Below are 12,871 nucleotides of genomic sequence, written 5' to 3'. Positions count from 1 at the left end.
AGTTGTGAATGCTTTTTATTAATTCGACGCAGATATCTATTATATTCATCTCTGGGGCGCGATCTTTTATCGGCGGCGTTCATCAGCCAGATAATTACACGGTTTTGATTGGGGTTGTGTCAATATCAAGTAAAAGCATCAGATTCGGAGATAATGTCGTGAGAACCGCGAGGTTCGCAGGCTGTCAAACTAATGGACCACAGCATTGTTCATTCGGCCCACTTAACTGACACCTCCGAGTGAGCAAGTGCACCTCTAATTAGCGCCCCGCCAACACTTTACATTCCTGCTCACCAGATCATCGCGAACATTAGCCTTTATCTCGCTCTTGTACATGGTGACTAATTCCAAAGTTCCAGGAAATTTGAATCCTTTCCTCATTACACTGTCAATTTTCTTATTTGGAATTGAAGAATTTAACCTTGCATTAAAGTGACTAATGGGTATTTTTGGTATTTGAATGAAAATTCCGACATTTTTAAGGAGCATCATGTTTCCTGAGCAAATAACTTGCTCTGAAAAATCTAAACGTAAATTTGAACCAATTTTTGTGCTGTTAAGAGAACATCTTTCCTTAGTCATTTTTTTTTTAAATTATCACATAAATTATATTGGGTCATCTTCTTGCAAATCGTAACACCAAATGGTAAATTTTCGTTTACAATTTTTTATTGCATTATCTCTTAAATAAAAAGTCACTATAATTTACTTCTTTGCATCCTTCACTTCCTCGTCTTCATACATGATGCTGGGGTCTGCGAAATTGTGGACGCTTTCGTGATAAATGTCAACTGGCAGGGAATCGCCTTCTTGGAGGTGAGGGAAATACGTTGGGAAGGCCTCAGGACTTGTCTTGCGCCATTTCAGTGGGAGGAGAGTGTCATGCAGGAACACAACGCTGTTCTGACCTCCAGGCACTGACTGCCCTTTCACGAAGATCACATTAAACTTGGTGTTGATCCTCAAAATCTGAAAAATATTTACACTTGGCGTAAATTTCCTAATCTGGGAAATTAAACCTGTATGCTTATAACCATTGCAAAGTTTTCAGACTCCAATGACCTGATTGAATTTAAATTTGATGGGGATAAAATAAAATTGTTTAAAATCTAAATTCATCCAAGCTGATCCTAGCTACTAAAATAATAAAACATTCCGCAAAAAATGTATTTTATTTTTTGCTGGTTTTAATTTTTTCCAAATTATAAATTTTTTTACAATGGCTAACCCCAAAGGCGAAAAAGTGAGTGTGGATGGTAAATAAATTGAAATTTTGTAAAAGAAATCCATGCCTAATTGTTCACCTCTGGGAATATCCAGTTTAAGATCAGTAGAATTAAATTCACACCCCACGTTTTTTCATTTTTCTTCAAATTTGAAGTAATTTTTATGTTCATTTCTGTTTTTGCCAGAAATGTTCAAATAAAATTTGAATCAAACTATTGATGTTAATTTTGAATAGAAATAACCACAAAATTGAAACAAAGTTCTCAGTTACCTGGCATCCCCTGAGAGTCCGTCTCCTGCCTCCCATCCAACCAGGCATTTTGGTGCCTGGAAAGACTCTGCCCTTGTTGCCACCCTGTCCAATGTTTCCTCCTCTCCTATGCGTTTTAGTGACGCCATGCGTTGCAGGCATACCCTTGAAGCCCCACCTTTTCATAACTCCTTGGAAGCCTCGCTCTTTCCTGCGATTTAATTTTAATTAAAGCAAACTAAACACAACGCATTTCAATGACTCACGTTCTACCGAACACGTCAATGTGGTCGCCGACTTTGAAGTGAAGGGGCGAGAGCGATGTGCCAGGCTGGATAGCTGCTTCTGGGGACACAAGGAACCTGCTCAGGATTTTTGTTGGGGCAACTCCAGAGTCTTTGAAGAGACCGCAGTATTCCTTGGTGAACTGTTTTTATTTCAAGCAGAAGACATGGAACTTGGATTAGTACAATTATATTAAATTTAAAGCAGAGGATATTTTAAATGTCAACCAAGCTTTAATTATTCAGTGCAGTTAACATTAAAGTTGAAAAAGGTGTTGTATTATAGCCTGTAGCGATTAAAGCAGTGGTAAATTTTGCTTCCACTTTATTCACGAGTTTCAGCGGGTTGTTTGCTAGCCCTACAAATTCAGTTTCTCCTAAAATGATTTTATCGATTTTTAAGTATTTGGATAATATTACGACTGTTGGAGAAATAAATTAATTAAACAAAACCGATATTTTTACAATGCGTTCCTTTCTCCATTTTAAGTCATAACAAACCTTTTGCGGGTCACAGCATTCTGCTCCAACAACCAGACAGCCCCATTTTCCTTCATTCTTGTATCTTCTTGGGGCTTTCCTTGAAGCTTGGTACTCTTCTGGAGGTATATATTTAATAACGTAATTGTCCACAACCTGGAGAAGATATTTAAGGATCATTTGAAATACATACATGGTACCGCTTTAATCGAACCTGCAACAGTGTGGTGGCGACTTTCTTGCCATCCTTCATCCACATAGGATAGACGCCAATTTTGCGGGCGATCAATCCCGTCCTCCTGATGCCCGGGGACCACTCTCCTGACACAACGGGCTCTTGTTTCAGAAGGCTTCTCGACAAATCTAACGTTTCTACTCCATGTATGATGGCAGGTGGCCCGTACTTGGCATACACCATCTCCTTTACAAACGCTTGGTTTTCTTTTGTAAGTTGCTCATCAAAGGTCTAAAATATTAAAAAATACCTTATCAAATATAACAAAAATGCTGAAATACACACCGCTCTTTCTTTCCTTGCAAACCAAATTGGATTTTGTATTTTTGGTTGGAGAGGATATTTTTTATGCCGCACTTGCTGCAAAAATGTGCTGAAAAGTGAAAAATTAAATAAGTACATGATATTATCAAGAAATTTAAATCACAATTAATTTTAAGAAAAATTTACAAAAATTTTAAGCAATTTAATAACCGACTTGGATTTTTATGAACAAGTCAGAATTTGGTATGGAAACAAACCTGCTCCGTAGGCTGCTGCAGCTTAAAAGTGTCTTGATCGAACTGAAAGAATTCATGATCGTTTTATTTTTAGCAAAATAAAACTTGAAAGGTTAGAACTCCATGAGATTCGCAAATTAATTTGATTCAGTCTGGACAACAATCGGCCGGTATCACACCAAAAACATGTGTTTGAGTTGATTTCAGCTCGATTTTAGGCGCAGAGACATCTGGCGCAAAAACCTTGAACATGCTCTTTGATTCCTCTTGGCGCCAAATGTGCCTGCTTACAGGGAAATCGGTTTACAATTCAGCTAATTGTGGTAATTTTTAATTTCAATTATGCAAACTATAATTTGATTTTACTTTTGCACATTGTCACTATATTATATCTAATAAAAATGCTTGCTAAAATATTTTCAAAGTGTTCACAAATTTTCATTAAAAACAATAAATAGAAAAAATCTACCAAAGAGAAACGGAAAATAAAGTGTCCCCATATTAAAAAATTATAAATATAATCAGCATCAGCAAAATTAATTATTATCTTCGTTTCACGCAGCAAAACAATTTTTGTATAAATAATTAACACCAACCATCGGAGGTGTATTTTTTATTCTGAAGAATTTTTATGCGTTGATGAACTCTATTCGAACTAGACAAATCAAATCTTTTTTTCTTGCAAATTCTCCTCTTCATTACAAAATCATGGAAATGGGTTATTGAAATACATAGAAAGTACTTTTTTATTTTCTTTATTAAAATTGTATGTTTCTATAATACACAGACACTCACTGCTTCTCTTTTAAATATTGTTGAAATCCCTCTTCTCGAGTAATGATTAAACTTTTGCTCCAAATAAAACAATGGAACGCAAGCACATGCCTACAATTTTAACCATTATATTTTGACTTTTCTCTATTATGCTTCTCATTGATTTACGTTCTATAATCTTGACAAATTAGATTCCTTTCACCATTTCGATTTACGCATGTCTATTGCTTTCGACACAATGTAATTATTCTATAGGTAATGTAGTTTATTTTCCCTCATTCGTTCTCCACCGACATTCAAAACGCTTAGATGCTTGTATGGGTCTGTAGAGTGAAGTTTCACCTTTACTTTCTTAACAATGAATTCGTCAGTTACCACTTGGAAGAAAATGTTTTCTTGATACAGAGTTTCCTTTTTATTTTTTTTTCAGTGTCTAATTTTATGATATTCCTTTTTATTAACACACATTTAAATTCCATAAATAATGGGAACGATATAGTGTTGTTGTTTGAGCAGACCTATTACTTATCTAGGATGAAGCCATTTAAATTTTGTGCTTACAATATTGTTTTATATCCCTACTCAAGAGGTCCCAAGTATGTATGTCTGTATATTCATCTTTTTTCCAGTTATTTTTTACCTTTTCAAAGAATGAAGAATAAACAGGATATTTTTGTCTGGATCACTGCATTTTGATATTTTACCATTTTTTTTAAATATATCAACACGTTTACAAAAGTTGAATATGTTTTTCTTCTTCTCATGAAATGCTACACATGTTTATAGAAAATCGTTACAAAAAGAGGATGAGAGTAAAAGTATGGTAGCAAGCGGGTTTTTTCAAGAAACACACCAAACTCTTGATATGTTGTATAATCATAGATATACAGACTATAACCCAATACCGGCGAAGCACCTGCTTTACAACTGATAAAATGCATTCAGATTTGTGTACTGTTATTGCCTCTCTGTCCGTCGGTGTTTTGACTGATATGCTAATGGAAGTGTGTGAAATACATCGATTTTCTGCATTCATGAGCCACCAATTTGACTATGTTTGATAAATATCACCAATCGCTCTCAAAAGAAACTTGTCCGATCCTTTTCCGTTATCAACAATATTGGATTATTTTTATATTGCACACCAATATTTCGTTTAATAATGTGTTTTTATCTTGATGCAACAGTAGGAGCTAACAGTCCTCATCTTGTCTGCTGAAGAAGTTTTCCATCTTTTCTCGTTGATATGGGCGTGATATGCAGAGATTATGTTGCAATGTGTTGTATTGAGAGTTTTTGCGCTTGATATAACATGTATACTCGGTGTGAATTGCTGAATTTATTACTGCTCTGGCTGGCTGCTGCCGACGTCCCTGGAAACACTTGTTTGTCCGTCCACTGCGTCCTCAGTAAGTTCACTTTGGCTTTCATCTTCAGTCATCACATTTACTAGTTCACCCACCACTTTGCCCAAATCACCTGTAACGGCGACAAATCAGCATTGTTTTGTTTTAAATTTTGAAAGAAAAAAGAAGGAAATTAAACTAATGAGAGAAAAGTTAAAGGGTTCACAAACCATTAGTAAGATTCCTACGTTCGGCCTGCGTGCAAAATTAGTCAGGAATTTAGCTTTCATTTATTGATTGTTACCATTGTTATTAAGCGTGCTTATCATATTTGTTCAGTTGATTTGTAATGTTGCATTCTTTCGACTAACCTGCCATGTGCAAAAGATTTCCGACTTGTGCGCCAGAGTTGGGCATTGACGGTGGTGGTGGTCTGTCCAAACTGCTTGTGTTTCTTCCTTCCCATCTAGCATTGCCTGTTATTTTTGCAAAAGCACCCTTAGCAAATGTGCAGTGTGAAAAGAAAAGTCGGTCTCCTTACCGTCGTGATAGTGGCCGTTCATCTTGGCGGGCGAGTCGGTGGCCAGTTGAGAGGCAGTCACTGATCTTGTCTGCAGAGTGCCTGTTTTGCTTGGCGAGTTTCCACTCGGCTGGAAATTAGTTACAATTTTATTTCCATTTGTAAATCATAAAATCTAAATCCACTACCTCATCCAAAAGCTGCCTGAGCCGCTGCAACTGCGCCTCTAGCTGCCGATTGTGGTCCTCCAGAATCTGCATTCGCGCTTCCAGCCGGCCCTTGTGCTGCCTAAGCAGCTTTGCCTCGGCTAGCATGTCGGATCCTGGCGCAGGGCCAAAGCCGTCATCACCTGGTGTAGAGCCAGGAGTGATAGTCTGCCTAGCACGCAGCCTTTCGTATTCAGCCTGTAAAGAGGCGTTTTCTTCTTCGAGCTCCCTGCAAATAAATATTGTTTTATTAAATAAATTTTTGGAGAAGTTAATATGCTTAATTTTTCTGTTCAAATTTATTTTTAAAAATAAAATTGTGAAGGTTACAAAATAATATTGATAAAGATGTTTGAATTATGCAGATAGTAGGGACTGATTTTAGTTAGAAAATCGTTAATATATATATTAACATTAACTGAACAGTTTCCCATCTAAAATGCTATATTTTGCATTCACTTGAAAAGAAAAAAAATTTAGACCCATCGCAAGTTTTAGGAAAAGAGATTCGTAAAAATTGACCAATAAAGGACAAGTGAAAAACCAGAATCTTAAATATCGAATTAAATAATTATAATGCAAAGAGGAGAGAAGCAGTAGGAAATAAAAAAATGCAAAGCAAAAATAAACAGAACTCATAAAATTGTACTTTTATTATTGATTAAGAAGGGTTCAGAAAAAAATTATTTTTCAATAACATTCTTCCAACTGTAATATATTCTGATACAAAGTCTCATCGCAGTGGAAAAATATTGTACCTGATCATAGCCTCCAGTTCTTCTCTCTGCCCAGCATCGACCGCAGCCAGAATCTGTACTGGACTCCTGGGCGCGATCAAAGGCTCTCCTGGCCCGCCGTTCAAGCTCTGGCAGTACTGAGCTATGAGCTGGTGCTCGTCTTCGCTGTAATTGTAAGGACTAAATTAAAAATGCTTTCTCCCTCTCATTCCAATTGACACGCGAATACTCACGAGTCAGGCGTGGAGTTGCTCCTCTGGTGAGTGCCGCGGTCCGAGGGCGTTGTTCCCCTCAGCTCCACCTCGGCCAGCCTGGAAGCGTACATTTCCAGTCTGGAGTGCATCTCGCCGTGGGCGCCACCCAAAGCAGACGCGTGCTGAGGAGACGGGGCCGGACTCTCCAGGGCATCGCCTTCCAGAACAGTCTGCACTGGCAGGTAGCCGACTCGTGGGTGCTTCTTAAAATAGCGCTTCGACTTGAACTTGTTTCTCAGGGCGCGCGTGAAGTCTCGCACATCTTCTCCAGATGTTGTCTGTTGAAACAAGTTAATGATAAAATCATCAGACAAAGGTCATTGTAAACAGAAGGGGAAAATCTATATTTTCATGGTGTACCCACTGCAGCTTTTCTAAGGGATTTGTTTTTTTTTTAAATTTGCCATTCTATTTTAATTTGTATTGCGATAAAACCTAAATTTTAAGCACCACTGTTTTAAATGCAATTTTTTAACATGAAAAAATGGTCCAAATTAAAGAAATACTGGTTTTTGTAACTAAAACAATCCTAGGTAAAAACCACTTGTAAATGCATTTTAATAGTTTAAGATTACAAAAGGGCTTACCGCAGTGCAGTACTCTTGCATGGGATGCGTCAGCTTGTGGTTCTTAGCTTTGCGGCCAGAGAAGAAGCAGGTTTGACACATGTCAAAGTTGAAGCATTTTAGGCAGCGGTATCTAAATTAAGACCGATAAAAAACAGTTCAAAATTTGCATGAAGCCTGCATGTGTTACCTAAAGCCAACGATGGGATACTCCTTGCAGATGTTGCACTTAGCCTGGTGTTTGGCGGTTTCGGCAGCCGCCATCCTGTGGAGGACCGGCAACCACACCAGGCTCTGAGGCTCCTGCTGGAGCCAGTTTAAGAAATGCACAGCCTACAGAGAGGGAAAATTTTGGTTAATTTAGAGCGTTCCTAATGTTTGGCTATTTTTTACCTCAATGGCTTGTTTATCCTTTCCAGCCTTCTCGAAGCAACTTCTTACGGAAGGTTCGATGTTTGAGCCACCAAAGGCGGCAACTTCACCTAGCTGTCTTGGAACTTGAATGCAGTCATGGAGCAGCAGACCCAATTTCCTTTGATCTGCCATTCTGTTGGGGTCAGCAATGAGTCGGAACAAGTCTGCAAATGAGGTTAAATTTAGAAACCCATGTAAAATGAATCTCGAGAGCGACTCACATCTATATTTTTCTTCCAGGTGCCCATGGCAGAGGAGAATCAGCCCCACCTTGAAGGACAGCACCCTGATTTGACCTGTTCTTTGACTGAAAAATGGCTCTTGTAAGTTTTACATCAATATTAAGTGGTGTCCAGTTACCTATCGTAAACGTTCAAGAGCCAGTTGAGGCAGAGATCAACAAACAGAGGCCCCGACATGCAGCCTTGCGGCAGTAGAATGTAGAGCGAACCCAACACCGAGGCCATGTCAGTTACGTCAAGCAGCCGATCATTTTGAGCGCGCAGGCCGTGAGCGTCAAATGCCTCGAGCGCCGCCGTCATTGGCAACATGTCCACTGGAGGAAATTTGAGAGTTAAAACCAAGGCGGTGATTTGACAGGAAAATGTTACAGTTTAGTCTTTTCTGAACGGTGCGCAGCTTCATGGCTGTTCGGTAGGCTGAAAATCTGACTTCGTTGAGCTCAGACAGCGATCCCATCAGCTCGGAAAGCTTAGGATGATCCCAGTGAGTGGTCTCGGTTTGATGACTGAAATAAAAATTGGAAATTATGATTGATCGACATTTCTTGAAAAAATATTAGAACTCTTTTCAAAGCAACAAGAGAGCAGCTCACTTGATGTAGTAAGGCACTTTGGCAGGGGTAACTGCCCTTTCCCAGGGTGGATCCACAGACGAAGCTAAATACGCTAGGCTGGAAGGAGCAGCACTCGCGGAGGCTGGAGCCCCGTCTCGCGCTGCCGCCGCTAGCATTCGGATTCGATCGTCAGAGGCTCTCTGCAGAGCTCTCCACCTGAAATCAATGAATGTTTTTTTTCAATTTCAAGGGACAATTCATGAAGGGATGAAAACTTTTGAAATCTAAAAATAGAAAAAAATAAACATTTGGTTTGTATGCAACCTGCGAAACTCGTAAGTCCACCTGGAGCCTAGTTTTGTCAACATTATTGAGGCGGTGCAAATCAATCACATTCACTTTGCTCACTTGAATACTAGCCAAATTAGTGATGTTTAATCATGAGTTAGGGACGACTGACCGAAATAACGTGTTGTTGCGTGACCATGTGAGCAAAGACTATAATTGAATCCAACAAATATTTACGCTTCAAAAGTATAATTTAGAACTAAGATCGGATCCAGCAGAATAAATAATTTTGAATAGGCTGTGAAACTAGCTGAAGATGAAGGCTAAAAAATCTGCATGATATGCTGGAGTCTTTAACTGCTTCCCATGTCAATTGCCAACCGCGACATGATGGTCAAATATAATTTCCACACAATTTCAAAAGTTCGTTCTCCCTACAGACTTTTAAAATAATTTAGACCATCGCAATACATCGGACGTGGTCTGGAATATACTGCAAAACATCAACCGCGGAGCCGAAGAGCTGAAACTCTCCCGAATTTTGCTCACGATTAAACTTTCGCCGGTCGCTCTCGACGCTGTACACAAAACACCCCTGAAAAAGCGAGGGCCATAGGGGAAGCAATTACCACACGGTGCCGATAATCACGTCGAGTCTCATCACTTTTGAAAAATGCTCATCGGGCCAATTAATTGCTCCAGCGAGCCGGTCGGTAAGTCCCTGCGGCCAACAGCCCGACGGGCAACATTTAAATGATTCAGCACGGTCATTACTCACTCTTTCACTCACCTCGAGCACCCTTCTAGGGTCGCTCGCCATCAGCGGACGAGCGGGAGGGCCATTCGGCCCTCACAATTACGCCAAGGGTCATTGTTTTGCGTGCCGGCCTGCACGCAACGCGGCATACACTACAAAACAATTTCAGCCCAGCTCACCCGCCCTTCGAGAAGTCTTTTGTCTCATTCGCACGATCTAGGGTTGCCGCGAGCCGAGTCTTGCATGCTTTAACTTCATGGTTATTTTTTCAGAATCACGTTTAAGGGAAATTTTAGCAAAATTTTGACGACCAACATACATTTCAAAGTTTTATATACTTTTATTGAAGTGTTAAATCTATAGCTCACAAAAATTTTAAATTGAAGCTTATTGTTTACGTAGGACAACCTATTTACCGTTTTGCGTTGGTGGCGGGTAAGCGGCAACCCTAGCCGAGCGTATTATTGCTGTCTTGAAGTACGCTGCTAAAGCAATTATACATACGGCCGCATGTGCCCTGCCGGCCGCGTTAGCATCTCTCGCTGCTATTACTGTGCTCGGCACGTGTGTGTTTTGCTGCTCGGCTATACGGCGGAGGTTAATTATTCAATTGCACCCAACCACCCGTTCGCCCGACGACGAGGGAGCCCACCTCCTCTGCCGAGCAATATTTGTATTGATAGCGTGCTCCCCGGAACGCAATATTGAATTTCCGCTTGCTTTTGTGTGCTTCCGTCTGCATATATGTAATCACTCGCGGATTTAGCCCGTGCAATAAATCATCGCCGTTGATTCTCTCGCACCCCCCATTGACGCGATCTGCACTGCAAGGTACTCGGCACGCTCGAGAAAAGATGCACGAACTCCCTTTTTGGTTTATTCATAAACCGCCAGTGCGTTGTTCGCCGCTGTTTCGATGAATTTGCCGCAAGAGAATATTAATGAGGATTAGAAAATGTATCCGGCCGTTCCATCAACGCCGTTTCAAAGAGCGGCATTTTCTTTGTGTTCGTTGCGGCGCATTAGCATGCACATATACACACATTCACGTACGTTGCGGTTGCTTTCTAACTTAATATATCAAACAAAATTCTCTCGTGGCTATAATCGCACTCCCAAGTCGAGTAAATAAATAGTCTGGTAGAATATTGTACTTAAATGGGAAATCAAAGTAAAATAATTTATTATTTATAAGATTTTTTTATCCAGAGCGAAAGCGATTGAAGCCCATCATTAGAAAAGCAGAAATGATTTTTTTATCCAGCAAAAAAAAAATAAATTTAAAAACTTGGATCGTCAAATTATATCGAAGAGCAGTTTTATTCGTATTTTTCCATTTCTAAATTATGAAAAAATATAATTTGTATGAAGCCAGAAAATCACTCACAATCAGTCAACATAATATGAATTCAGATTTGAATGGCTGAGAAATTTAATTTAGATTCAAAAATTCAAATTATTATAGTGAAACACATTTGTCCCTGCTCCGTTTGGACATAAAAATATTGACTTGTTTAGTTATCTCTAATTTAAGTAAAAATTCTTAATGCAAAATCTAATTGCAGCCAATTTTAACATAAATAAATATTCACGTACCTGGTATTGAGGTCTTCAAGTCGGACGACGCTGACCTGTGACAGCTGGACTCCGTTGGCCGCGAGATTGGCCGCCTGGTCGTTGCAGTCGTCGAGGGAGCGCTGCAGGCCGGACGCCTCTCCCTGCTGCACGTCGAGCATTTCGGCGGCCTCGCCAGAGTCGCCAGGACTCCTCCAGTCGGCGCGGCGGTTCTCGGCCGCGTTCAGACGCGCACTCATCTCGTCCATGCTCTTCTGCAGGCTCCGCATCTTCTGCAACATCACAGCACGCTCCGTTTTTATTCGGATCGCAAAAGTTGCCCCTCTAATACATATTTCGCAGGGCAGTAATTGGAATTCGGCGAGTTTCAATATCGAGCAGAGAACGGCGGACGGAGGCAATTTATAAAGCGCGCGGGTACAATTTCGTTTGCAGCGGCTGTTTGCAATGAACCAGCCGGCCACGGCTGCTGTCTGGGGATGTGAAACATAGTGCAAATTTAATGAAAGAGCTCTCAGATTTTATTCTGAAAAGAAATAATGTTCGAGTTTGGGAGCATTGTTAAAATTATGTTGGTTTTTATTTGTGAAAGAAATCAACAGGAGAAAAGGCAGTTTTTAAAGTTTTCTTAAGGTATTTTTAAGTCTTAAATGAAAATTATGTGATCAATGTATTTCAATTTAAGTTGCATGATTTTAAACAATTTCTGGACGAAAACTGATTTTCCTCAATATTATTCCAACATTTTCTTTTGAATCCACCCGTAGGGTACTTTTAATTATTTTTAAATAAAAATTTAACAAGCAATAATAATAACAATTAACGGATGAAATAAATGAATTTTTGCTCTCACACTTGATACAACAATAAAATAAATAAATTCACTCTGTTCAAAATTGTTTTGTTTGTTAAAATTAACGCAAATCCAACAAGTAACCCAACTAAAAGGTTAGCAGAGTCTGTTAATTTTGTCGAATCCTAATTAAGGAAGGTAGACAAAAGAACCTACATGCTTCAAATAGCTCAATTGTTGGATCCGATTATTGTTTGTTAGACCGTTTCGTATGATTAACACAAACAACAGAAGAAAATTCTACAATAAACCAAAAATCGAGTTTCTAGGATCCAAATCCATCGACTATCCTGTGTCTACCACCCTTATTATCTTCTATCCTTTCTAGTGCCATCTTTCACATCCCCAAAGTGCCGCTTTTTGCTCAACTTCAATTATTACACCATATATTACATCTTCACCGAACGGACAAGACACTTGTACATATGTGTATATCATGCAGTTTTTCGCAATCTTTGGCAGGTCATATAACATTCCGCGCGAGCTAGTGAATCTAAAAAAGAAGTTTGGCCGCGCGCGAGCGGCAAAAAAAAAAAAAGAAGGAATTGCTAGGCTGCAGCAAGAGAGGAAGAGAGATCGTAAACTTGTCTTCCTGCTCCAATCCATATGGGACCGTCGGCTCTGCTTGCGAGACTGACTTCTGAATACGACTTGCTGATATTCTTTCTCCCTGCTCCTCCGTTTTCTTTCTACGAACCGGGCAAGTTTCTTTACGTACATTGCACCGCAGCCCGCGCACCGAGGGTGAAATGAAAAGGGCAAATAGATTTTTTCCGCCGTGTGTGGAGAGTACCACCCCGTACATATCG

General features: G+C 39.7%; 2 protein-coding genes across 3 annotated transcripts in view; both read right to left on the bottom strand.

Moving 5' to 3' along the window:
* Positions 1 to 647: 647 nt before the first annotated feature.
* Positions 648 to 3,177, bottom strand: mRpL3 (mitochondrial ribosomal protein L3). The gene is made up of 7 exons (XM_065497546.1): positions 2,998 to 3,177; positions 2,762 to 2,849; positions 2,456 to 2,707; positions 2,263 to 2,397; positions 1,744 to 1,904; positions 1,499 to 1,688; positions 648 to 969 (listed from the first exon to the last, which is right to left on the bottom strand). The coding sequence occupies exons 1-7, from the start codon at positions 3,051 to 3,053 to the stop codon at positions 706 to 708; spliced, it is 1,146 nt and encodes a 381-aa protein (XP_065353618.1). The 5' UTR covers positions 3,054 to 3,177; the 3' UTR covers positions 648 to 705.
* Positions 3,178 to 3,715: 538 nt separating this feature from the next.
* LOC135935842 (dystrophin, isoforms A/C/F/G/H-like) overlaps positions 3,716 to 12,871 on the bottom strand; it is a 181,336-nt gene continuing 172,180 nt past the window's right edge. For both annotated transcript variants that reach the window (XM_065478410.1, XM_065478419.1), the window contains exons 48-61: positions 11,231 to 11,481; positions 8,629 to 8,805; positions 8,405 to 8,541; positions 8,154 to 8,349; positions 8,015 to 8,100; positions 7,773 to 7,957; positions 7,570 to 7,712; positions 7,401 to 7,512; positions 6,793 to 7,091; positions 6,581 to 6,739; positions 5,805 to 6,051; positions 5,638 to 5,746; positions 5,468 to 5,572; positions 3,716 to 5,229 (exon numbers count right to left, since the gene is read on the bottom strand). In XM_065478410.1, coding sequence (XP_065334482.1) covers positions 5,093 to 5,229; positions 5,468 to 5,572; positions 5,638 to 5,746; positions 5,805 to 6,051; positions 6,581 to 6,739; positions 6,793 to 7,091; positions 7,401 to 7,512; positions 7,570 to 7,712; positions 7,773 to 7,957; positions 8,015 to 8,100; positions 8,154 to 8,349; positions 8,405 to 8,541; positions 8,629 to 8,805; positions 11,231 to 11,481 — 2,343 coding nt within the window. In that variant the 3' untranslated portion in view covers positions 3,716 to 5,092. The remainder of the gene's footprint in view (positions 5,230 to 5,467; positions 5,573 to 5,637; positions 5,747 to 5,804; positions 6,052 to 6,580; positions 6,740 to 6,792; positions 7,092 to 7,400; positions 7,513 to 7,569; positions 7,713 to 7,772; positions 7,958 to 8,014; positions 8,101 to 8,153; positions 8,350 to 8,404; positions 8,542 to 8,628; positions 8,806 to 11,230; positions 11,482 to 12,871) is intronic.

This window comes from Cloeon dipterum, chromosome 1 (assembly GCF_949628265.1).
Source record: "Cloeon dipterum chromosome 1, ieCloDipt1.1, whole genome shotgun sequence".
In the NCBI taxonomy this organism is placed as follows: Eukaryota; Metazoa; Arthropoda; class Insecta; order Ephemeroptera; family Baetidae; genus Cloeon; species Cloeon dipterum.
Note: the sequence above shows the minus strand (reverse complement) of the source record. Positions and strands in the feature narration are given on the sequence as shown.

Bases quoted from the DNA above. Each gene is read 5' to 3' on its own strand.
- mRpL3 (XM_065497546.1), bottom strand. From the start codon at position 3,053: ATGAATTCTTTCAGTTCGATCAAGACACTTTTAAGCTGCAGCAGCCTA. The intron at 2,850-2,997 runs GTTTGTTTCCAT...TTCACTTTTCAG, and splicing joins TGCAGCAGCCTACGGAGCAG to CACATTTTTGCAGCAAGTGC. The intron at 2,708-2,761 runs GTGTGTATTTCA...TTAATATTTTAG, and splicing joins TTGCAAGGAAAGAAAGAGCG to ACCTTTGATGAGCAACTTAC.